The sequence below is a fragment of the Pristis pectinata genome, chromosome 27 (assembly GCF_009764475.1).
Source record: "Pristis pectinata isolate sPriPec2 chromosome 27, sPriPec2.1.pri, whole genome shotgun sequence".
NCBI lineage: Eukaryota > Metazoa > Chordata > Chondrichthyes > Rhinopristiformes > Pristidae > Pristis > Pristis pectinata.
This window is the reverse complement of record NC_067431.1, coordinates 6,545,159-6,570,910: the sequence shown is the minus strand read 5'-3', so window position 1 is coordinate 6,570,910 and position 25,752 is coordinate 6,545,159. Positions and strand designations below refer to the sequence as shown.

The 25,752-nt window shown below is 42.5% G+C and overlaps 1 protein-coding gene across 1 annotated transcript in view; it reads left to right on the top strand.

The window, feature by feature from the left end:
- The window catches only part of fez1 (fasciculation and elongation protein zeta 1 (zygin I)), a 58,247-nt gene that overhangs the window by 16,050 nt on the left and 16,445 nt on the right, over window positions 1–25,752 (top strand). Inside the window, exons 3-5 of the mRNA XM_052040104.1 lie at window positions 14,566–14,667; window positions 15,990–16,140; window positions 18,376–18,647. Coding sequence (XP_051896064.1) covers window positions 14,566–14,667; window positions 15,990–16,140; window positions 18,376–18,647 — 525 coding nt within the window. The remainder of the gene's footprint in view (window positions 1–14,565; window positions 14,668–15,989; window positions 16,141–18,375; window positions 18,648–25,752) is intronic.

Sequence of the window (25,752 nt, the reverse complement as noted above, 5' to 3'; positions counted from 1 at the left end):
CTGCAACACCAGATTAGTTTGGATGAGAACTTACACCTATGGTTAGTGCAACAATTTTACCGTTGAAAGGTTTGGACCAAAGCAGGGCCTTCAGCGGGTGCAGTATTGGGGCCATCAATAGTGCAAATGAAGGACAATGGGCAGAAGTGTGGCCACTATCTCCTGCTGGCATTTATGTGGGGAAGGGAAGTGGGCGCTTCCCAGTAAGTAATATGGGAGGCAAGGTGCAATGAAGGTGAGGAGTTTGATCTTCAGTATGTTGGCTGATGTGCGAGACATTGGAGGAAATTCCAAGTATTTACCCCTGAATCTCTGGGCTATAGTGTTAAGGTTTTAAAAAATCAGCTATTTTACAAATATGAATGAGAGTGTAACATCTCCCATTATTTATTGAGGAGAGACGTTCCTTTGATAGTTCATCCTGGCATTGTTAGCAACAGATTAAGTTCTGGGTAGGAGCAGGTTACCCATTTTCTCCTGTCCCGGAGCAGTGTTGGTTCATGGTTTGGATATGGTTATCGAGCATCTTTAGAGCGTGAAAATTCTGAATGTTCAGGGATGAACAAAGTCCTTTCCTTATTCAATACCCGTGCATTCGAAGAGTAGCAAAGAGGTCGACCCAGCCTTGTCCTGTGCCAGTGCAGGAGTGACAAGGGAACTTGTAGAAAGAAAATGTTTCCATGACAGGCTCCATGATTTCAGTATGCCCCTGAAGCCTTTACAGAAATAAAATACATCTGAAGTATAGTCAGTGTTATCATACAGAAAACTCAGCAGCCCATTTACGTACAGCAGGATCCCACAAGTGGTAATATGCTGAAGACCAAGTAATCTTTACTCCCACTCTTGCCGCTGTAGCTGAGAGCAGGCAATAACCAGACTGGACTGGCATTCAAACATCGCTGGACTTACTGGGATGACCTTTTATTTTTCAGTGGTGGGATAAAACAAGTGATATTGGATCAGTTTCCATTTTAGCTGATCTGACTACACCCATCCTGCTTCACAGCAAAAGTTAAACCCTGGTAACCATGGGCAGTAGAAGTAGAATTTGCCTACTGTAAGGAGTGCTTTTGGGGTGGGGCTCGAATAACGTTTTAGTAACTGACAGTGAACCAGATGAAATATCAAACTCCCCAACTAAATCCTTGCAGGGTTATAAGTGAGAGTTTCCCATAAACATGTGCTGCTTCCTAATAACTGTTCTCAGCGTGATAAGCCACTTCAACTGATCCAAGTGACTGATCTATATCCAAAGTGTAAAGAAATCAAGGAGGTAGGGATTCTGGCCAGAGCCAGTCAAACCTGAAATTAGCCGTTCGTTAACAATCAAATAAATTATGTAAAAGAGACAAAGTAATAACAATGTATTGAATGACCTGTATCAATAACATGCAGGATCAAATTATTATTCAATCCCACGAGGAGTATAACCACAGTCTATTACCTGCCTGTAATGGATATAACCATTTGTAAGTGCCACACAAAATATATAGGTACAGAATCAGAATCAGGTTTATTATCACTGACTTGTATGTCGTAAATTTGTTGTTTTGCAGCAGCAGTATAGTGCAAAGATATAAAAATTACTATAATTAGTTGGTAACTTCATACAAAGGAGGTTTCACAGTCTGTAAGCTGCACGCCACGAATGGATGAATCGTCAGTGAGCAATTTCACCTTTGCAGCTAAGTGTCAGGGGTGGGGGTTGGCAGGGAGGTGCAATTAGTTTGCCCCTGGTCAAAGCAGAGTCTTTTGGACGGGGGGCTTTGAGATGTCGGTGAGGTTGAGTGAGTCTGATACTGTGGTGAGACCTTCTCAGTTTCCACAACCCAGAGGCTTCCTCTAGTATGAATTAAAATGTAGCTCAGGATTGAGGAAAACGCACTGGACGTTTAATCTAAAACATCCACACGCTGTTGGAGACACGCTGCCACAATGCAGTGATATCAGTCTGAAGTTAATGCACTTTCTCACTGTCACACAGTAATTGATCCTAAAAGCACAGACTGCCTCAAATTCTTAGGCAGGGATGAGTTTCCATTGTGTTTCAGACTAAAGATTTTCCAGAAAACACACTAAGTCTCACATCTACATGACACTGTAATCACTAATTGGTTTACCAGAGAACATAAAGCAAACTCCTACATTTCAAATACTTCCGCAGTAAGATACCTTAATAAGGCAATTTTATGTTATCATATTTGCTGATGTTGCTCAGTATAATATTTATTCAGTCATATGCAGGAGTTTGCTACATCTTGAAGATAAATTGTACAGTGCAAACTTGATATAACCAGGGGTCGGCAGATACCTTTAGCACCCAAATTATAAGCTACCCATGTTATAACATTTACCTAATTATGGAATTTGCCTTTCTTCAAAGATCTGAACATCAATTCCATGTCCATGTCGTGGTTCCATATCCCAATGCCCTCACCCAATAGATCGCCACCTCATCGATGTTCAGACACTTATACACACACAGGCATGTGTACACACACAGAAGGATTGAACAGATTTCCCCAACATCCACCCGTATTCTCACTATTCAATCTCCACTGCTGTATTCCACAGCTACAATATGTTGAGCAAATCCCCTGTGCTGTATTGCTGATCCTTTTCCAGAATTAATTGCTTCCTCCTCATTGGAGCAAAGCTGAGCACTGGGGACACATTGAGACCACTGGAGCCATGAAATCTCACATAACTATACATAGCAGGAAACAGACACACACAACACTGACGCTTCCTGGGAGTTGGGTCCCACATACAATGACTCTGGTGGTCCTTGGGCTGTAGGTCCGACATATATTGACTCTCCCGGGGAGCAAGATCCTCCATAGCCTACTCACCTTGGAGTACAGGTCCCACAGACACTGACTCTCCCACGACACAGCCCCATACACATCAACTCTCCCTGGGAGACAGCTCCACAGACATTGACTCTCACTGGATAAAGCTAAGTATGAGTAGAATTACATATGCAGCTGAAAATTATACTTGGTAAGAACATAAAGGATAAGAATAGGAGGCCAAATAGTTCCAGAAGCTGCTCTGCTAGTCAGTTAGATCGTGGTTGATTATATACCTTGTCCACTTTCCCACTGACCCCTATATCGCTTAACACCCAAAATTCTACTGATCTCCACCTTGAATGTAATCAACAACAGTTCTCTGGGGTAAAGAATTCCAAAGGAAGGACATTTCTCCTCCTCTCAGTCTGACCCTTTATCCTGCGACTGTGGTCGTGTCTCTAGATCCTCGATCCTCAGGAAATGATATCCTAACATCCATAGTCCCAAACCCACTCAGAATCTTGTATGCCTCAATATAATGAATTCTCATTGTTTTAAACACTGGTTAAGTATAAGCCAATCAGACCCCATCTCCCCACACAGTACAACTTCCTTAACACAGGAAACAATCAGGTGAATCTATCCTGCACTCCCACAAAGGTGAGTAAATCATTTCCCCGCAGGCACCAAGACATTACTTAAGGTGTGGTCTCACTAAAGCCCTTCACAACTGCAGCAGGACCTTCTTCCTAATAAACTCCAACCCTCTTGCAACAAAGGCCAACATATCATTTTGCCCTCCTAACAGTTTGCTGTCTTTGCTCTCTGCGTCCTGTGGGCCAGCACACCCAGATCCCTCTGTGCAGCAACATTTGGTCATTTCTCACTGTTTAAAAGAATACCACTTTTCTATTTCTCTGACCATGTACTTCACCTGCCACCTTCTTACCCAATTACTTGACCTGCCTGTTTACCTTTACATCCTCCTCACAGCTCTCTAGCAGGTAATAATGAGAAACAGTGAATATATTATAGTCCATCTTTTCATCCAAGGTATTACTAAATTGTGAGTAGCCTGTGCTGCTCCCTGTGGGACCCCTTTAGTAGTAGTCTCCTGCCCTTGAAAAAACCCATTCCTAATTTTATTTTCTGTCCTTTAAGCAACGGTAACATGAGGGGACATAATCTTAAGGTGATTGGAGGAAGGTATAAGGGTGATGTCAGGGGTACATTTTTTACACAGAGAGTGGTGGGTGCGTGGAACGCACTGCCGGCAGAGGTTGTGGGGGTAGATACATCAGGGACATTTAAGAGACTCTTAAGTAGACACATGAATGATAGAGAAGTGGGAAGCTATGTGGGAGGGAAGGTTTAGATAGATCTTAGAGCAGGATAAAATATGGGCACAACATTGTGCGCCGAAGGGCCTGTACTGTGCTGTAGTATTCTATGTTCTATCTTCTGTCAATGCTGAAAATTGCCCTTTATGCTTATGGGCCCTTATTTTAAGTAACAGTTTTTTTTTGTGATCAGGACGGTGAAAACAGAATGTTACGGCTTCCAAAAGAGAATTGGACAGGTATTGGAGCAAGAGGTATTGCTAACAGGACCTCTGGCCACACTTTAACAGTGACTGCCAATGTGACTACCAAACTCAACTATTTTGCCTCTGGGTCGGCTGGGAACATTTGCCTGATCTTGCAGTAGGTGTCATCCATACATTGGCTGCTTTGTTAGGGATGTCAATTATGGGAACTTTGCCTGCAACAGCACAGGTCACGATGAGGGGGAGCTTAGATTTGTGGCTCTGGAGGGCTTTCTAGAGTTAGATCACATCATGTGAAGACTGAAACAGCCCAGATGACTCGGTAGAATTCATCAATTGTAGGGGCTTCCAGATGCTCAAAGTCCAGCTGGTGAGCAACTAGAAAGGCACTATATAAATGCAAGGGACTGGAGTCACTTGTAAGCCAGACTGGGTATGGACAGTTGGTATCCTTCATATTAGTGAACCAGCAGACAGCCGGACAATTTCATGGGCATATTACTGGGGCCAGATATTTTTAAGCTGAATTCAGCCCATGGAATTTCATAACATGCTCCAGTACAGATATTGGCTCTGTCTCACCTTCTTCTGTTCCATTTTTCTTTGTGCACTTACCTAGTTTCTTCTTATTTTCAACTTCTCAAACTGCTGTGAGATGATTGGACTTCATGCTTTCTGGATTACGAGTCGACTTCACAAGGATACCTTGCAGTCCTCCTTTCAACAGGTGCAATTTAAGAGTGGAGAGCCCAAGAGAAATCTCTCTAGACCATCTTAGGAGTAGGGAGAGAGTCATTTTTACAATACAGTGAAGCCAGTTATGGATTCAAAATCCCTCCATAAATCCTCTCAGTTGATCTGATTTTTCACCTTCCTGCTTTTCTGCTCACATCATTGAGAGAAGCCTCAGAACAAGCGCGGGTTGTTTTCTCTGGAACATTGGTGGCTGATAGGGTTACATAACATTCTGAGAGGTATAGATCAGGTAGATATTCAGTCTTTTTCCCAGGGTGGAAACGTCAAACACTGGACTTAAGGTGAGAAGGGGAAAGTTTAAAGGAGATTTCTGAGGCAAGCTTTTTATGCAGAAGGTGGTAGGTGCCTGGAATGCGCTGCCAGAAGTGATGTAAGCAGAGACGATGGCAGCATTTAAGAGGCATTTAGACAGGCACATGAACAGGCAGGGAATTGAGGGATGTCGACCATGTGCAGGTCAATGGGATTAGTTTTGACTGGCATCGTGGTGTGCACAGACACCGTGGGCTGAAGGGACTGTTCCTGTGCTGTTCTATGTTCCGGCAGTGCAGATTGATTCAAGTCATGGTCTTGCTGCAGGGGAATAGAGTTGTGGAGTCATAGAGCTCAGAAACAGACCATTCAGCCCACCTTGCCCATGCTGTCCATCAATTATGCATCTGTACTTTTCTCATTTACCAGCCCTTGGTCTGTAGCCTTCTATACTCTGGCAATTCTCTACCCATGAAGCCTGTAGAGAGTTAGTTACTATGTATTTTCAAGAAAGGGATCAATAGCTTTTTGGATATTAAGGGAATCAGTGGACATTGGATTAGTGCAGTAAGCATCTGTTTCTGCAATTGTTAGCCAATCCTGGGAAGAGAATTTGAAGTCCATATTCCTCCTGTATACTACAAGCTACTTAACCAGGACTGATCTTAGAGAAAAATACCGAGTAGAAGGAGGCCATTCAACCCATTGAGCCTGTGTTAGCTCTTTGTACGAGCTTTTAAATTAGTCACAGTTATCTGCTCTTTCTCTACTGGTTTCCAAATATTTCTTTTGCAAATATATATACAATTCCCTTTTGAAAGGTATTGCTGAATCTGGTTCCATCAACCTTTTAGGCAGTGTAACAATCAACGGGTCGAGCAGTATCTAAGGTGGGGGTGGAGGAATCGTGGACGTTTCGGATCAAGACCCTGCATCAGGACACTTAGGCAGTTTATTCCAGCTCACAACTCAATGCATAACTGAAAAAATATCCTTATCACCCATTTACCTTATCTGGTCAATTACCTTAAAACCTCCGCCTGCTGACTGAAGTTAAGATATCTTTATTAGTCACATGTACATCGAAACACACAGTGAAATGCATAGAGTGTTCTGTGGGCAGCCCACAAGTGTCGCCACGATTCCGACGCCAACATAGCGTGCCCACAACTTCCTAATCAGTATGTCTTTTGGAATGTGGGAGGAAACCGGAGCACCAGGAGGAAACCCATGCAGACACGGGGAGAACGTACAAACTCCTTACAGACAGTGGCCGGAATTTTCTTGAGCTGTCACTGCTTTTCAGTCATGGTCTTTCAGAAAGTTCAGCCTAATGAGCAGAGAGCTCTCTCTTTTGTTCTGCCAATCTTCCTCCCTTCCCTTCTGTTCACCCATTCTGTTCATCCTTGCATAATAAAAGCCGACTGGCTGTCAGCACCCACCAGACTACTTGGAGCAGTCATTCTTCTGTATGAAGGGCTGTGGATGCTCAATCACTGATTATATTCAAGACTCAGGTCAATAGACTTGTGGATACTAAGGGAATCAAGGTTTTTGGGAACTGGACAGGAAGGTAGATATGATAGGGGCCTTTTATTAATTTGATTTCCCTGAAACCATGCTACTTAGCAGTCCAGAACAAACTGTATTCTTCTGTCTCTGACATCTGTGATCTACTAATGCAAATCATATGCAATATGCAATTCATATGCAGTTTCCTGGACTGTTTTGCCCATAGTAGTGAGGGCCACAGTCACTCTCAGCTTCCCAGCCTCAGCATCTTTCCAGCAGCGTTTGAGAATGAACAGGTCTCTGTCAGTGTCACAGAGAATAACATATGTAAAAAAATTCCGGGCTGCTGTTATCTGCCGCATCTCACAGTTTGTTGCTCATGGCTGCATAGGGAAGGTCTCTCAACTACGTACTCAAGCAGAGATTGCATCTACTTTTCCATCAGAACGCAGGAGCAGACAGGGAGCACAGGTATTTGCCTGCATTGCAGGTGTCTCCATCGTGCAGATATTCAGAGACTGCACTTACATCATTGCAACCTGCCAGGAATACTGCAGTCTCCTTGGCCTATGCATCATTCAACACTTTGTCCAAGTCTGTCTGACCACCTGGGCACATTCTCCCATCCCGATCCCATCACTGCTGAACCCATTGATTCATCACAAGCTCCCCTGTAGCCTGAAGAACATTGCTTCTATTGTGCTACTTCCCTTTAAGATGTGTTTACAACTATCACCCCTGCAGTGCGTCGTGCTGACAAATGTGAGGAGTAGCAACACATCAACAGGCGACACTGCACTGAAGCAAGCAATGGCAGTTTCAACACAAGGTTACACAGAGAAACCTGGCCATGCTGTTCTGTGAAATGTGCAATTAAAGTTCTTGCTCTTTAGGTGACTTCCACAAACAGCAAGGATAATGACCTACAGTGTTGTTTTAACACCAAAAAACTGTGTGGACCACTTATTTCCAGGCCTTTTATAGATACTGCTTTTTTAGTTCAGTTCAAAGATTAAAATTCAGCTTTAATTCTTTAGATGCATCTTCTTGTTGTGTCACTGATGGTATTTGTTTTCTGTGGTTATCGTCTGACTGTGGGCATATCAGATCAGGTTAATTTGGCTTTAACCAACCACAGGACGAGCATAAGAAGAGGGAGAGCTTCAGTGTCTGCAGGGTTTTGTCCCATTTGTGTATCTCTGGAGAGACATTCTGTACAAGTTGTGGTAGGTAAGGAAGAGAAGCCCCAATTATCCTTGGAACCCATTAAAATTGATACTCTAAACTCAATCAACTTCAAAAGGAATCAATGGCCTGGAATTTCCAGGAAGCTGTTCCCTTTATACTGCTTCACACAGGTCACAAGACACCATCACACTTTGTGCAAGGTTTCAGCAGTGAAATAGGAGGACAACCAAAGAAATTCTCAGCTGAAACTATGTCCAAGAGGTTGAATGTCAATATGGAGTTCGTGGGAAATGGTACTTCATAATATTTTATAAATATTAATATTTATATATTAATATAATATACTGCCTGCCTATATTATAATATAATAGGATGCTGCCTGGATTAGAGAGTATGGATTATGAAGAGATACTAAGGGAGCGAGGGCTTTACTCATTGGAGAGGAGGAGGATAAAAGGAGACATGATAGAGGTATACAAAATATTAAGAGGAATAGATAGAGTGGACAGCCAGCGCCTCTTTCCCAGGGCACCAATGCTCAATACAAGAGGGCATGGCTTTAAGGTAATGGGTGGGAAGTTCAAGGGAGAAGTCAGAGGGAGGTTTTTCACCCAGAGAGTGGTTGGTGCATGGAATGCGCTGCCTGGGGTGGTGGTGGAGGCTGATACGTTGGTCAAGTTCAAGAGATTGTTAGATAAGCATATGGAGGAATTTAAGATAGAGATATAAATAGTCTTAGGTGTGGTTTGAAGGTGAGCACAACATGGTGGGCCGAAGGGCCTGTATCGTGCTGTATTGTTCTATGGTAATACTTAGTGGCTGTATCAGTGACATCTACATACAGAAGAGCGGTACCTCACCAATTTTGACTTTATTTGTAATGACAGTGCTGATCTTTCTGCAGAATCCATCTGAAACTCTGGTTTTGCATGAGCTACTTGGACAGTTCAGCCTTGCTGGCTTGTGCTCCGTGTGCAATATAATAGTTGCCAGCTGTTGTACTCACTTTTGAGATTTGATTGTATTGACTTAAGTGACATAAAATTTGGGAAAAAGAGCAATATCAAGCTGCTGCAGTATTGTGTATACAGTGTGTATGACTGAGGATGAATTTCTACTCCACGGTTTTCTTTCGCTGTTGTTACCACATGTTTCAGATTTGGAAGAGAAAAAAATTTACAGATGCTGGAAATCTGAAACAAAAACAGAAAGCACTGGAAAAATTCAGCAGATCAGGCAGCAACTGTGGAAAGAGAAACAGTCAAAGTTTTGGGACCCTTTGTTGGAACTGGGAAAGAGAGAGGGATACACATTAGTTTTTAATAGGATAGAAGGTGGAGAAGGGATCTGTAAAGCAAAGGGACAATGATAGGATAAGTCAAAAGGTTTTAATGGATGTAGTTAGCAGCACATTAAACTTCTGAGTCTGTGTAATGAGTTGTTAATGGTAAGGTGGTGGGACTTGCCCTGACTTCATGAGTAGGATAAGAAAAACTGAGCGAACATGATTTAAAAAAAACCGAAAAAGGAAAATGCAGGAGAAACTAAGCAGGTCAAGCAGCCTCTGTGGACAGGTAAACAGATGTTCATACCGGTTGAGAAGACTGATTAAAGAAACGTATGAGATCCTCGACATTATAAATAGAAGCCCTGAATATATGCTAAACTTTTATAAAATATGAGCCCCCAACCCCAACCCTTAACCTATTGCAGCCAATTTTGGAGGGGATACAGAGGGGATTTACTGGAATGATACCAAAGTTTAGAGACTTTACAAAGACTAAACCTTTAATGCAATCCTTGATGGGGTGATAGAAACAGTTTCAGCATCAGGTTTGAAGAGGGATACATTCTGGAAATGGTGAAATTTACAGAGCTATAGGAATTGGAACTAGATATTACTACAAAGTTCTTACAATGTGGTGAATATATTTTTCTATGTTGCCTTTTTTTGTGATGTGATTTAATTGATGGAACCTCTGGCACTACAACGCCCACGATACTATGCAGAGATAGTGAACTCAAACCTTGAGTTGACTGTTACCTTCTGATTTTGAGAGACGAGGGTAACCACATTGCTTATGACAATTTCCTTTTGTCACTAGTGGTCACTTCTGAAGTTTAGTAATAAACTGAAAAGCTCGCACTTGCTCTGAGTCATTTTCCCTGAATAGTTTGAATGAATAGAAAAAAAATGTCAGGCTGAGATGAAGAAGATTTGATTGGGACGGCAACGCTAGTACAGACTTATCGGGTAAAATGTCCTGTTTCTGTGCTTTAGAATCTCAAATTATCTATACTATTGCAGATCCTCTAGAATGTTAAATATTTGAGAGGCAGAATAATATTTTTAGATTTCTTTTGATCTATTGCAAATGAGATCAGATCATCACTTCCCAAATGACAGCAGCGGGATGGGATTTGAAAGCATGCATTGTCCTGTGAGGAAATGCAGAGCACGGGGCTAAAGGCAGATGCTGTCAACCTCAGTAAGGCCAGCTGTGCAGCCCCTGCACATGGTACGAGAGCCATGCCAATTAGCATAGAATTTAATTAGCATTAGATTAGCACAAAGCTTTCCAGAGCATCCCCATCACAAGTTTCCACGAGAGTTCGATTAGGAAGACACAGAGACTCTTGTACATTCTGAGCAAGAAAGGAGTAACTAAGGAGCTGGACTTTGGAATCCCAGCTTTAAGGCAAGTCTGAAAATTGCAGATTTTACATAAAATTGTGAACGATGGTGCTAAAAATGAACTTTGGACGGGGCCATTCTAGTCATTTTCCTTTCAGTGCTGTCTCAGCCTCAGTAACTGGGTTTAACACAATCTGGCAATTCGACATAACACTGCCACATTTAGACTGTTGGTTTTAGCACCTCTGAAGCTAACAATCTGTAGCTGTGCAAAATTTGTGACTTGCATGTCTGAGTCCACCTGATACTCATTTTGCATTATCTATAGCATTGTAATCACATATCATTTATTTGTGTCAATTTATCTTCACTTAAGTTTACGTTAACCTATGTTTGTAATATATTGTGCTGCTGCTGAAAAGAAGGCAATTTTCATGGCAATTATACTCTGTGTATGTATGCCTATGACAACAATAAACTTGAACTTGAACTCCTTCACACTGCAATGATTCCAGAGCATATAAACCTCCAGCACACACACATCACTGAACACAACTTCCACTGTCTTTATTCTGGACACCTAAGCTCATAATGAGAATTCCATTTCGGCTCCCTGATTGAAATAAATGGGGCATGAGTGTCCACTTTTTTCTTGTGGTGATGCCCTGTGGCTCGGAGACCTTGTAAATTATTTATTGCGTTCAATCCAATATATACAAGCTTGAAATTCAAAAATATGGATCAGTTCAAGTTGTGCTCATTCAATCATCACCAGCATTGTGAAAACACTTTAATAAATAATTGCTCAAGAGTAGCATTTTCCACAACCTTGAAGTGACACTATGTTCTCTATAGCCAATGAAGTACTTTTACAGTGTAGCTGTTGTTATATTGTAGGAAAGGCTGAAGCCAATGTGTGCAGAGAAAGATTCTACAAGCAGCTATGTGATTATGACCATGTATCTTTTTAAGTGCTTTGGTTGGGTGTAAATGTCGGTCATTTCACTTGGGAGAGCTCACCCACGTTTCTAACAAAACCTTCCACTGGGTAATTAGAAGACACATAAGGAGAAGATGCAATCTCAGTTTAACAACTCATCCTAAAGCTGGATGTACCATTGTGGTACAGTGAAAAGCTTGTCTTACAAACTGATCGTACAGGTCAATTCATTACACAGTGCAGTTACATTGAGTCAGTACAGAGTGCATTGATGTAGTACAGGTAAAAACAGTAACAGTACAGTGCAATAAGGTGCAAGGTCACAACAAGGTAGATCGTGAGGTCATAGTCCATCTCGTTGTATAATTCTGATGAGGACAGCTTTTACTGTTCTCCCTATCTCCCTCCCCGAGTAGCGAGCAGTAGGTTTGGGAGGTACTGTTGGTGTAGCCTAGGTGACTAACTGCAATGCACTTTGCAGATGATACACATGGCAGCCAGGGTGAGCTGATAGTGGAGGAGACAAATGTTTGTGGTGTTGGATGGTGTTCCAGCCAACCAGGCTGCCTTGTCCTGGATTGTGTTAATCTTCTTGAATGCAATCAAGATTCTGCTCATTGACGTGGATTTAGATATAAAGTTGAACGGGTGAAAGAGGCAACTCAGTGGTGGGAGCAAAATATTTTGTGGTGCTGAAATTGAATATGAAAGGGTAATTGTGAGCACCATCAACTCAAGGAATTGCAGTTACTTCAGAAGCTCCTCATGATCACCACCAATTGGGACAAAGCGAGTAGACAGTCAGGACCACCACCAGTTGCATGTTGCAATCATTCTGACATTCTCTGGCAAAACTCAAACAGGGTCTCATGTGTTTATTATCCATGGTCAAAGGTGAAAGTTGGGAGAGATCAGAGAATGACTGATAAAGGCAAAAATGAAGGGAACTGGGGTCCGACGAGTGAGAAGGATTGCAGAAACTGGGCCCCAGTGAGTCGCAAGAGAGTACAGGAACTGCGGCCCCAACAACTCCAAAGGGAGCACAGCAAATATTGTCGGGTGAGTCAGATACCGGCCTCTTTTATTTCAACCTTTTTTTTCCTTTCTCTCCTTACCTTTGACCCATCTCCTGGTGGATCTGCTCCCCTCCTCCCCCGCACCTGCCTATCACTGTCTCTTACCTGCATCCACCTATCACCACTTTGTGCCCACCCCACCTCCCCTCTTTTGTCCACCTATCACTGCTCTGCTTTTCCCTCCCATATATTGGGCTCCCCCTTTTCCTATCTTCAGTCCTGAAGAAGGGTCCTGGCCTGAAACGTTGACCGCCTGCTTTTCTCCACGGATGCTGCCTGGACTGCTGAGTTCCTCCAGCATCATCGTGATTTTCATCTAGATTCCAGCATCTACAGTCCTTTGTTTCTCAGATTCCAAACCATTGGGATTTCCAATTAGCTGGTGGATTATTGGAGTTTTACTGTAGATGGAAGTGTTGTATCCATACTGGAACATCTTGGATAGAGGCATGATCAGTTCTGGGGTGTAGGTCTACAGTACCACAGCCAGTATGTTGTCTGGTTCCACAGTTTTGCTGTATCCAACTGTTTGATATCATGTAGAGTGAAGCAGATTGGATGAAGTCTGAATTCTTTAAGAGGTGTGTGAGAGAATAGATTACATGGAAATAAATGGGGGAATGGGGTTGATGATTTTGCCTTGAGAGCCTGCACAGAATGTGATAAATGGCTTCCTTCTATAGTATAAAGAAGTATGGGAAATTACCTAAAGAAATATGGAACACAGTACATTGATCTGATCCATTAGTTGTGAGGTCACCTACCTTTGTCTACTGAATGCAGTTTTCCAATGTCCATAGACCTCTGTTGCAGTTTTATCAGGTTAACAGCTCATTTTTAAGTGTGCCTGGGGCTGCTTCCAGCATGCACTTCTGCACTCCTTGTTGAACCACGGCTTGATGTTGTGTGGCCTCCTGGCTGAAAATGCTGCAGGACAGGCACACAATGTGATCCCAGGCTGAACATTTGTGGGTGTGGCCACAGTACTCATGACGGTATTGGCATTGTTCTACCAAGAGCTGGCAAATGATTCTTTTTCAGGACCCTTCTTCAGGACTGAAGATAGGGAGTGGTGGATAAAGGCAACCTTTACGGTCTTGCCCTCACACGGTTGTATTATGGCACTGACGGCTATAGAATAGTCCGAATTAATTTGGAGGGCAGGTGGTGGAAAGAGTCACCTTTGTTGGTGAAGCTCTGAAGATACAAAAGTCTAATTGAACCAAGCTGCAGAGGTGAGGGGTTGGGTGATGTGGTGAGCTATATCAAAGGCCAGAGAGAGCTTGAGGAACAGTGGTACAATGCACCAACAGCCACAGAAAATGACAATTATAATCTTGATTAGGCTTGTTCTATGTGAGATGCTGTCTAGGGTTTTCCATCGCCAGTTGTGGCATTAATCAATTTGCTATAATTGAAAATGGGCAAGTTTCCGATCCCAAAGGACATCAACCCGTTTTGCATTGCAATGCTTTGTTAACATATGGAAGGGAGGCAGTTGATTAGGTATACAGAGTTACTTCTGTACAGTAATTGGTAATTGGTTTATTATTGTTACATGTATTGAGATATAGTGAAAAGCTTTAGTTTGTGTGCCATCCAGACAGATCATTCCATACATAAGTACATTAAAGTAGTACAAAAAGGAAAACCAATAACAGAATGATGTATATAGTGTTACAGTTACAGAGAAAGTACAATACAGGTGGACAAATAAGGTGCAAATAGACAAAAAAAAGTGCAAAAGGAAACTAAATGTTCTGGGAGAAGGACTAGATCAAATAAGTTGTGATTTATGGGATGAAGAAAATTTAGGCTGACTGATGGAAGCTTTTACCTCCCTTTTCTTTTGCATCGTTCAGGCAAGTGACAAGGATAGCATCACCGAGGATGGAGATTTAATTGAGAAGTTGGACATCATCGTGTCCTCCACAAGTGAGGAGCCTCTCTTCACAGCTGAGCAGGTAGATCTTCAGTGCCAATAAAGAATGCATGCACATCTACAGAAACAAAATAAAACAACAACCCATTGTTACCATCACTTTCAGGAGAAATCATCCACATCAAAAGCAACTTTAGTTCATTAGTGCAGCCAAATGTCTTGACTCAACGTTGTCCATCAACTATGTCACTTATTACAATCTGTCCCTCAGTTCAGGGACACTGAAACTAGAGAGTTCACCACAATTAAGCCCCAGCTGATGCTTCGTTCTTCAGTCTATAAGGTTAATGGCATTTTTGGTGACATAATTCAAAGGCCTGGACTACTGGAGATATTTTCAAACTCTCCACAGCAGCTTTGACTCTAAAGTCAGCTAATTAAATAATTTGGAATCACAAAATAAGTAATGGTGATGAGGAAACTTGTGGATTGCTGTAAGAAAAACAAAGTGGTTGTTAAATAACCAAAATGGTCAGCCACCATTGTTCATGATATTGGTATTCTGAGATGGAGGAATAGTTCTGGTGCAATAATGAAATCCCATCTTCAGTCATTAACTGTGGGGCCAAAGAATCACTTCAAAACAAGCTAGGACAAGGGCTGGGAATGGAAATTGGTGGTTTAGTGAAAACATAGTTAAGAGAGAGAGATTATGGTTCACAGGAACAAGGTGAGTCTAGTTTAGAAATGAGAGGAGAAATCAGAGAATGATGTGCTCAGCTTACGGCAAGGAAATGGTTGGCAAAGAGAAGAAGGAAATCAGTGAAGGTAGTTGAACAAATGGTCATGTTGTTAGACAATAAACTTACTGCATACTGTTGGATCTGAAGCTCAAAGGTCAGGGGAGATAGAAGTCAAGGGTTATCTTTGGTGTCCATGATGTGGCTCTGGAAGAGGCTTGGAGCTTGAGATCCTTGTCATATTGGGTGACTGAACATTCTGCTCAAGTTTTCTCAGGTCATAGTGGCAGAGCGAGTAATGTTTTCACTGAGAGAAGCATCAGGAAAAAAAAAGAGCACTTGAACAACTGTAGACATAGTGAAATTAGAGGGACAAAAGCTAACGACTAGAACTTCGAAAGTAAAATTCTAAGTGATTTTGTAAGACTTTTGTAACAGAAACTGCTCGAGTACTACCTCACTAATCCAGCACAGATGGTTAACTAGAACTGGAATACATATAAGTCTGCCTGGATCCATAACACACCAGGCAATGCGTCTACTCATTGACCCAGCAGACACTTTCAGAAGGTCACAGAGTTCTTTGAGGGGGAAAAAAATGACAATTGAAAAGAATTGAAGGTTGCAAAGTGACTGGGGTTAGCATCTTTTAATCTTCCCACAGGTCATTGAGGAGATTGAAGAAATGATGCAGAATTCCCCTGACCCTGAAGTGGAAGAGACTCCATCACAGTCCGACAAGCTCTCTGTCCTCTCACTGGAGGTACAAGTATTGAAACCATCCAGATGCAGTAACAATAACATTCTGACAGAAGGTAAGGTGTCAGCAAGTTGATGTTACATGGGAGATGGGGCCTTGTTTGCATCGGTGATTGATTGAAAATTGGTCACTCTGATGGGTTAAGAGTTGTCCAGATGTTCACAGCTCACTATTGCAGGCTCCTTTTATACTATACCTGAAAGCAGATCACTCGCGTTTTGTACATGAGCTGTAGAATAAAGAAGTGGGACAGGAGGGACCATTTAGCACGAGCCTATTTCATTAGATCAAAGCTAACCTGCGTTTTAACTCATTAATCCTTGCCTCTCCATGCCCTCATCCAACAAAAGAGAGACGTGAACAGACATAAGGGTGAACACCTTCAAGGTCATCAGAACATAATCCTTAGTCCGCTTGGACTAGTATGGCGTTTTCAATTCACTAATGGAAATCAAATGACAATTGTGAGAAATGGATTGTGCTTGGGAAAGTTTTACCCCTTTTGTCTTCATAAGGTACAACAGGATTGAAAAAAATTCAATTTCATTTACACATCCAAGCAATTTTAGGAGACTTTTCTCACATCTATGTATATGAGGCAAAGTACCATCTAGTCCATTATTAAAAATATCAGAGAATGCTACAAATACTCAGCAGATCAGGCAGCATGTGAGGAAGGAGAAATGAAATTAACACCTCAGGTCAATGACATTTCACAAGATCACAAGACAAAGGAGCAGAAGTAGGCCATTCAGCCCATCGAGTCTGCTCCACGAGCTAAACTAAAACTATTCCTATCTAGCCCAAGTTTCCGGCCTTATCCCCATATCATTTGATACTTTGACTAACTAGATACCTATCAATCTCCTCCTTAAATGCCCCCAATGATCGGGCCTCCACAGCTGTATATGGCAAAGAATTCCATAAATTCACTACCCTCTGGCTAAAGAAATTTCTGCTCATTTCTGTTTTAAACCGGTACCCTCTAATTCTAAGACTGTGCCCTCTAGTCCTGGACTCACCCGGGAGTTGGTTATCAATGTGAAACATTAATACTGCTTCTCTCTCCATAGATGGTGCCTGATCTGCTCAGTGTTTCCAGCATTCCTGTTTTTATTTCAGATTTCCTGGATCTGCAGGCTTTTTTTGCTTTTCAATTACCACATAATCCATCATACATGATTCTGTTACTAGGCAGCCTTGTGTCCCTGTAAAGGACAATATTATTAAAGTAAAAGGATGTGGGAACAGTTTAATGAGGGAACTGTGTAGACTGAAAAACTTTCTTGGCTCCAGGGCAGAAGGAAATCAATGTAGACATATCATGATGTACACATTCCAGTATTTTCTGGTTACTATGGAATTTGAACGTGCATTATTGATGTTTCACACTTGCCTGATCTCAACTAGATGGAAAAATCCATCTTTTACTGGCTAAACAATGATTGAGGAATTTACACAGTTCATATATAGAATTATCGATGCCCAGATATGAGTCACTAACTAGAGTTTGGCATAATGATAATAACAACTATGTTCTGAGCCAAGGAAGGCAGCACAGAGGAGCAGCTAGTAGAGATGCAGCCTCACTGCTCAGCAACCTGGGTTCAATTCACACTCTACCACTCACCTGCACACTAGCGGCAACTCACAGTTGCCAAGTAACCTACCAACGTGTCCTTGGGATGTGGGAGGAAACCAGAAATCCTGCAAGGAACCTGTTCTGTTGCAGTTTCAATGTTCTCCTCGTGACCATCTTCCAAGAACTCTGGTTTCCTCCCCCGATCCAAAGACATGCATGTTGGTAGGTTAATTAGCCACAGTAAATTGACCCTAATGTGTAGGTGAATGATAGAATTTGGACGGAGCACAATAGAAGGTGGGAAGAATAAAATGGGATGAGCGGAGGATTGACATAACTGGTTGGTGCAAACTTGCTGGGCCAAAGGACAATATGTCTCTATGAAAGGGATGATCGAGGTTGGTCAAAGGGACTGGTTGAATGGAAGCCTTTGAAGGTGGTGGAGTTATATTTCATGGGGCTCAGATGACTGACTCATCTGTCAATAGGGAAAGGGAGGAAGGGGGTGGTGGGGGGACACATGAAATCAAAGCAGAAGGAACAGGATTCTGAGGGCATTAGATTAATTCTGCAGAAGCAAAATTGATGGACGTTTGATATTAAAATGGGGGTTAGGGATACATACAAATACACCAAAACAGTAAAAATGGAGAAGGAGGAATTAGGATCAAAAACCTCAAAACTTGTTTTTGTGTTTTACATGTGCAGATGTGAAACTAATGACAGAGGCCGAGGTGGGGGAACTGTTGGTACAGATTGAATTAGCCATTAAAGATTATTCAGAGGAGCTGATACAGCAGCTGGCATTGCGCGATGAGCTAGAGTTTGAGAAGGAAGTGAAAAACAGCTTCATCTCCATACTCATTGAGGTGCAGAACAAACAGAAGGAGCACCGGGAATCAATGAAGAAGAAAAAGAAGGACAAAGGTGGGGTTCCACCGAGCATCCGACAGGAGAAAGCAAACCGCATGCCTGTGAAGGTGAGACCTTGGTCACCATATGATGATGGCAACAGCAAGGCTGTTCATTACCAGCTAAACATTGTTGATACAGCACGTTGATGTCCATACGTGTTTTGCTGTTGTGTGATACAGTGTAGAAGAGAGGGAGGCTGTCACTGTCTAATCCCAGCTCAGTTTCTCCTTTATGGTGTGGAGCCCTTATTTGCTTCCATCCCATTATCCACATACCAGGAGAGAAAATATGAATGAGTTGCCCTTTTCTGTCTTGTATTTCTTACAGGTCAGCTTAAGAAAGGAAAAAAAAATTGAAATATATCAGCATTGTACCATAGGTTTCAGAAATCTCTAAAGCAATACATGGTGATGTTCTCTAGGTGTGCAGATCAGCTATGCTATGCTGATCTTACAGTGAGCAATGGGATGAATTGCCAGTGACCTGTCTTGATATTGGATGGGAAATGTACCGAGCCTCTGGGCCCTTCTTTCTAGCCATCTAGGCCATGCCTTCTCTGTTCTGCTTTGCGTCTTGTGCTTCACACATAGAATTCCTGCTGTTGGTCTCCTAGTGTTTCTAGCCTGGCTCTGCAACATATATTTGTGTGCACTTTCCCAGCATTAACTGTCCACGTGGCAGCTTTTCCCTCAGGCAGGACTACCAAATTCCACAAACAATCTGACCTCCAATGGGAGAGTCCTTCAAATCTGCACAAGTACAATCATTAGCTAACAATTTTAGCTCTGATAGAGAAGTATGAAAGGACTCTCCCTGCTCCTCACTGCACTGGTCAACTGTTTAGTTTCTCAGTGAGTTGCAGTGTGCTTGTAATTCATCTAATGCATTCTCCAGAGTCTCACTTGAGAACCTTATGGTACGGTACGATTCTCGCCTTTTATGACCAAGGGGATGCAAGATCTACTTTCTCCTCATCTTGTTTATCTGCCACATCCAGCTCAATTTAGAGTGCAAACAGTTCCCTTCATTGTCTACATTCTTTAGGCAGGTTACTTGCCCAAAGATTCGGTGACTTTAAGATAAGATAAGATCTTTATTAGTCACGTGTACATCGAAACACACAGTGAAATGCATCTTTTGTGGGCTGCCCCCAGAACACTTTACGCAAGTGTCGCCACGCTTCCGGCACCAACCTAGCATGCCCACAACTTCCTAACCCGTACGTCTTTGGAATGTGGGAGGAAACCAGAGCACCCGGAGGAAACCCACGCAGTCACAGGGAGAACATACAAACTCCTTACAGACAGCAGCCGGAATTGAACCCGGGTCGCTGGCGCTGTAACAGAGTTACACTAACCGCTACACTACCATGCCTGCCCTACCTGGAATTCTCTATTTTGTTCTATCACAAAGTATCTCAATTGTAACTATTTGCACATTTTTCTATGCTATCTTCATCGGGAGGGATCCGCCCAGTGTTAGCTTCCTGATTCAGGCATGTCATTCAAACTTGCTAAGTGAATATCTGAAAACCTGCAGATGCTGTAAATCTGAAATAAAAACAGAAAATTCTGGAAGCACGCTACAGGTCAGGCAGCATCTGAGGAGAGAGAAAAACAGTTAACGTTTCAGGATTTTAATTTTCAATTCTTGTTGAATTCATTGCCACTTCTCTTCGAGGAATGCCACCTTGAAGAAGTTCTCCTCAGCTCTCTGGCAGGTTTCCCCTGTACCTTTTCTCTTGTTCAAACTTCCTAGTTTCATAGACCAGCATTCTGACAGCACATCTCAGTATCTTTCTCTTAGTTACTGACTACTGGAGGGAGCTGGTAATTTGAACAAACAAACAAATGTATTTGCAAAAGAATTTACATGGTGTAAGACAGCATTTCTTACAGTGATTTCTCTACAGAAGTAAACTTTCTGGTAAATTCAACACTAAAGCAATGCATCCACAGCACAAAGAAGTTGGTCGTATGTCAAAATTCTTAAAAGTGGTCTAAACTGATATTACACGTGTTAAACTCAAGTCCAAGGGTGAGGATTTAACTCATAGTTGTTTAACTCAATCTGAAGAATACTGATAGCTATTATAATTTATTTGATACAAAGTGGAGGGTGCTTTAAGGATGGGAGTCTAAAGACTTAACAGAAATAAACTGGGCACAACAGGAGAAGGATCCATTATCCCAGAAAATAAACATCTGCTTATCATTGTAAACTCTTTTTCACAGGAAGCCAATAAATCTATTAACAAGAAAGAACAGATACATAATGAAATAATGTTATTAATGAAATAAGTCACTGCAGATAAAGAGATCTGATGCACCAGACTGTATTCCATTCACAGCCATTATACAGAAATCTGATCGTCAAATTCTATCAATATGTCAATTATTAACCTCAATAAACCAATAACACTTCAGAGACCATTGTTTACAAAATTTTGATTGATGACAACTTTCATTTCCTCCTTTATTCTTTGCATCCTCAGTATTGGACAATTTCTTAACTGATATATAACAAACCCTTGATTACGCTCCATTAAGAGTAATGAGGCAACAATCTTTAGAAGCCAGAATACAATGCTGATAACATCAATAATTTTAATAGGTGGACCAACTATTTTGGCAAAAGTGTGAATGACTGATGTGGTATTGAATAATTTATTGTGGTTAATCTCAGAGGCCAAACCAATCCCTTTTTCCATTCCTGTCTATTCCTGTGTTGGTAAAATAGACCCAGTGCAGCCCTATACATTTTGCTGAATTTACTGCAATCATCAGACACAGTGAAGTAAGTTATTTTCAACTTGCTTCCCCATTTCAGTGAATTCAGACCTTGGAAGTAGATTTCAACAACTGGTAACATCAAATTATCAGCAATTCACAAGGAAATCCTTGTCCCCTAGACTTGACAATGTCTTGAGTTGAGCGATAAGATCTTTCATTCCAAGGGAAAAACACTATGATGCTGGAGGAACTCAGCAGGCCAGGCAGCATCCGTGGAGAAAAGCAGGCGGTCAACATTTCGGGTCAGGACCCTTATTCAGAACTGAAGATAGGGAGTTCAAGTGACAGGCAACGGGAAGATGCAAGTCACTGATATGATACTTCAACTCCCCCTCCCACACTATCACTGTTATGACAGTCCTTGCCATCCTCCACTGCCAGGAGAATTCCAAGAGCAAACTGGAGGAACAGCCCCTCATTTTCCGTCTTGGAACCTTGCAGCCTAACGGCATGAACTTTGAATTCTTCCACTTTAGGTAACACCCACCCCCCCCCCCTCCCCACAACTCCCCCCCCCCACCCCCACCACGCTTCTTCTCTTCTTCCCTTTCCTAGCCCTTATTTTTCTTCTATCTTCTTACCTTTGACACATCCCCCGGTGGATCTGCTCTTCCCTCCTCCCCCGCACCTGCCTATCACTATCTCTTACCTGCGTCTACCTGTCACCACCCTGTGCCCACCCCGCCTCCCCTCTTTTGTCCACCTATCACTGCTCTGCTTTTCCCTCCTATACATTGGGCTTCCCCTTTTCCTATCTTCAGTCCTGAAGAAGGGTCCTGACCCGAAACGTGACCGCCTGCTTTTCTCCACGGATGCTGCCTGGCCTGCTGAGTTCCTCCAGCATCGTCGTGTTTTTCATCTAGATTCCAGCATCTGCAGTTCTTTGTTCCTCTTTCGTTCCAAGTGTTTGGGCTTGACAAAGGGATAGTATAATTTAAAGTATACAATAAGCCTATATTTATTTGAAAAACTCCCCATGCAGAGCAATTCAGAACAGTAATCTGTGTACCCTGCTGAACAATTTTGATTTAATACGCAAGCTGAAGCCAAGCTGATGAAGTCACCATATACACAGGGCGTGCTAGGAACCATACTCCTTCAATTAAGTCGCCACTGTTGTTGAGTTCTTTCTCTTCCCTTGAGGCATGCTGGAATTTGCCTTGAGTTTGTGATTAATTAATTGCTGCGTCTTCTGGTCATTCTCATCAATCCAAGCCTGGTGCCTTGTGGTCGAGAAGCCAGGAGACACTTCACATGCTAATTATGCTGGGCTTCAGGGTAGTTCAGATGTTGTGGATACTTTGTGGCTTTTGTTCATTGGGGATCACCGAAATGTCGGTGCTATCTGAAATTTGTTACCTTAACGGGGTCCTTGAGACTTTCATCATTGACTTCCTGGTGACAATGTTTCTACATAAAGCTGCACTATGTGGACAATTCTCACTTACGCAGATGTTCATAGGCCAAGGTTCACTAAAGCATACAGGAGAATGGACTTTAAGTGTAACATCCGCAAAATGAAGATGATTTACTAACTGCTCCCATTGTATAACACCAGCCTCAACTATAAAGGTCCACAACAAGACCTTGGAAGACATGACCTGCTTCCAATGTCTCAGGAATCATCCCTCAACAAAGGCAGACATCTGTAATGAACGTTACCATCACCTTTGGTGTGTCAACACAATCTTTCAGCATCTGAGGGAAAGAGTGTTTTAAGATTAAGGTCTCAAACCCAGCACGAAGCTTATGGTCTACTGGGCAGCAGTGATCCCTACTCTGCTGCATCAGGCACTCAAAGCATTAGCGAGGTACCATCAATGCTGTCTCTGTAAAATCTTCCAAATCTGTTGGCAGGGCAGGTGAACTGAGACCTGCATCTTTTCTCAAGCCAACGTCCCCAACACTGAGGCTCCTAAAGTATTCAAAGGGCTCCAAAGGATAGGCCACACTGTTCACATCCCAACACCAGCCTCCCAAAACAGACACTCTGTTCCATGCTCCATCATGGCACGAGATCGCCAGATTCAAGGATGTTCTCAAAGGTACCTCGAAAAATCGTGACATCCTACCGACTCTACCCTTAGCTGCTCAAAATGGAGAAGGAGCATTGGGGATGCCACCGAGAACCTCGAATCCATCCATTGAGAGATTGAGGATCCCAGAATAAACAGCAGAAGGAGCACATCACTACCCACCCACCCACCAAACCTCTCTCCAGTGCTTTGAGCTGATGTAGATAGTCCATGACTCAACAGGGCAGGTAGTCAGTCCTTGAGCTTTGTGCCTGGTTTGAGATCTCTTGTTCCACCTACGGCAAACTCTACAAGTATCCCAGTAGACTCATCAGCCACCTCAGAGCCCATAGAACTGGAATGGAGGCATGTCATTCTCAAACCTGAAACACTGACTAAGCACAATAAATATAAGCTGTTTCTTTATGAACTATGTTGTAACTGTATTCTGAGTCATTGGAGAGACACTGAAGCTGATAGAAAAGTCTTTATTCATCACGACAAGCAGGCATTCCCCTGGAGGCCCTCTCAGCAGAGTCTCCCAAACTCAAAGTACATCACATTTTTATACCCTTAAAATCAAAGGTAACAGCAGGTGATTCAATACAATTTCAATAGCTACAATTATGTTGTTTACTTCAATATTTTGAGTCTGACAATGCTGCCTTGAGTTACATACCTACAATGGGAGACACCTCTGAATGTTCAAACACCTTTGCTGGGACAAAGTAAATCACACAGATGGTCTAAAAGATTCTGAGGACAGAGAACCCAGACATCAAAATTAATGTTGTAAGGGCTGACTCTCTGAGTACACAAAGATCCCGACTACTGATAGAGAAAATATGCCTGTGACCATGTGTAATGTCTGTCGGTCTGCAAGTTTCCTTGAACTCGGTCACAATGGTGCAAAATAACTTAGCTATAGCTGCCTGGTTTGATGTAGGCCGATTAACATACCCCCAATGGCTTATGTTTGGCTGATGGCCTCATGGTCACTTCACTTTGCAAACCATATCTTGAGCAGCCAGCCCCCAGCTGTGGGCCAGCAGCCTCTGCTCTGTAGACAGTGCTGTTTGTTTGCAGAGTTGTCCTTTTAACTTCATACTGATTACTGCTTGCAATTTACATAAGAACTGAAGACCAGTTCTCATTGGAATTAATGTCTGCTATATTCACATAATTCCATAACTCATGAATCCTGAATATATACCGCCCTCTTGGCCCCTGGACAGAAACCTCTCCCTGGGAGGCCAAACTTTAAGGAGGTTCTACTTAAGTGGGGCAGCGAAATGCCCTTTACTAAGGATCCGCTCCCCAATTACTAGCCTACCATGTCCCTCTGTGGACCTACGTCTACACTGTCTGTTGTCGCTGACTGGCTATCTGCAAGAATGTAGCAGTGATGCCAATAAAATGTTCCAGACCTTTGACCACATCCTCTTCTTAGTTACATTTATCCTCGATAATTTCAACCAGTCTTTAATTAATATCTGCTATATTCACTTATTTCCATAAATCCTGAATCCCTAACAAATGATTATATTTCATACTATATTTCCTTACGATTTGGGTGGTATCATTTGGGTGTCTCACAGCTCCAGAGACCCAGGTTCAATCCTGACCTCGGGTACTGTCTGTGTAGAGTTTGCACATTCTCCTCGTGACCACGTGGGTTCCTTCTGGGTGCTCCAGTTTCCTCCCACATCCTAAAGATGTGTGCATTGGTCGGTAAATTAGCTGTAAATTGCCCCTAGTGTGCAGGTGGGTGGTAGAATCTGAGGATGTTGATGAGAATGTGGGGAGATTCTTTGAGAAGTGGGTCCTTTGGCCCATTAAGTCTAAGCCAGCTCTCAGACCAATGCTATCCCCAACTTATTCCCTTGTAACCTCTCATACATGGTCATTAACCCCTACTTCCCTCCAATTCTCCTACTAGCCACACACACTAGCGGGCACAATATTCAATTCTCCTAAGCGACTTGAGCACAGGAAACCATGGTAACATTGCCCAGTAACTATGGTAATTAACGCCTGCAGGTGACTTCACTATGATGGGCAATACCCTCACTTGATGTCAGTGTAATTACTCTTCATATAGTGTCCAGGAAAGCAGCCTTGTCCAAGGGATACTTCCAGTTTTGATGTCCTTCCCATGGGGCAATCAGCTGAGCAGCAAACATGAGACTTTCCGCATGTCTTAAAGCAAATAATTTTACCTTTCACCCTTTAGCGTTATGGCCATAGACTATATTCAGATGAAGGATTTTCCTATGCTTTTCCAGTCAGTAAATTCCTGCCCTCAGTCAGGGCTGCCCAGAGAAGGCCAAGAGCTGCATAAAGATCAGCCCCACTGGGAAAGA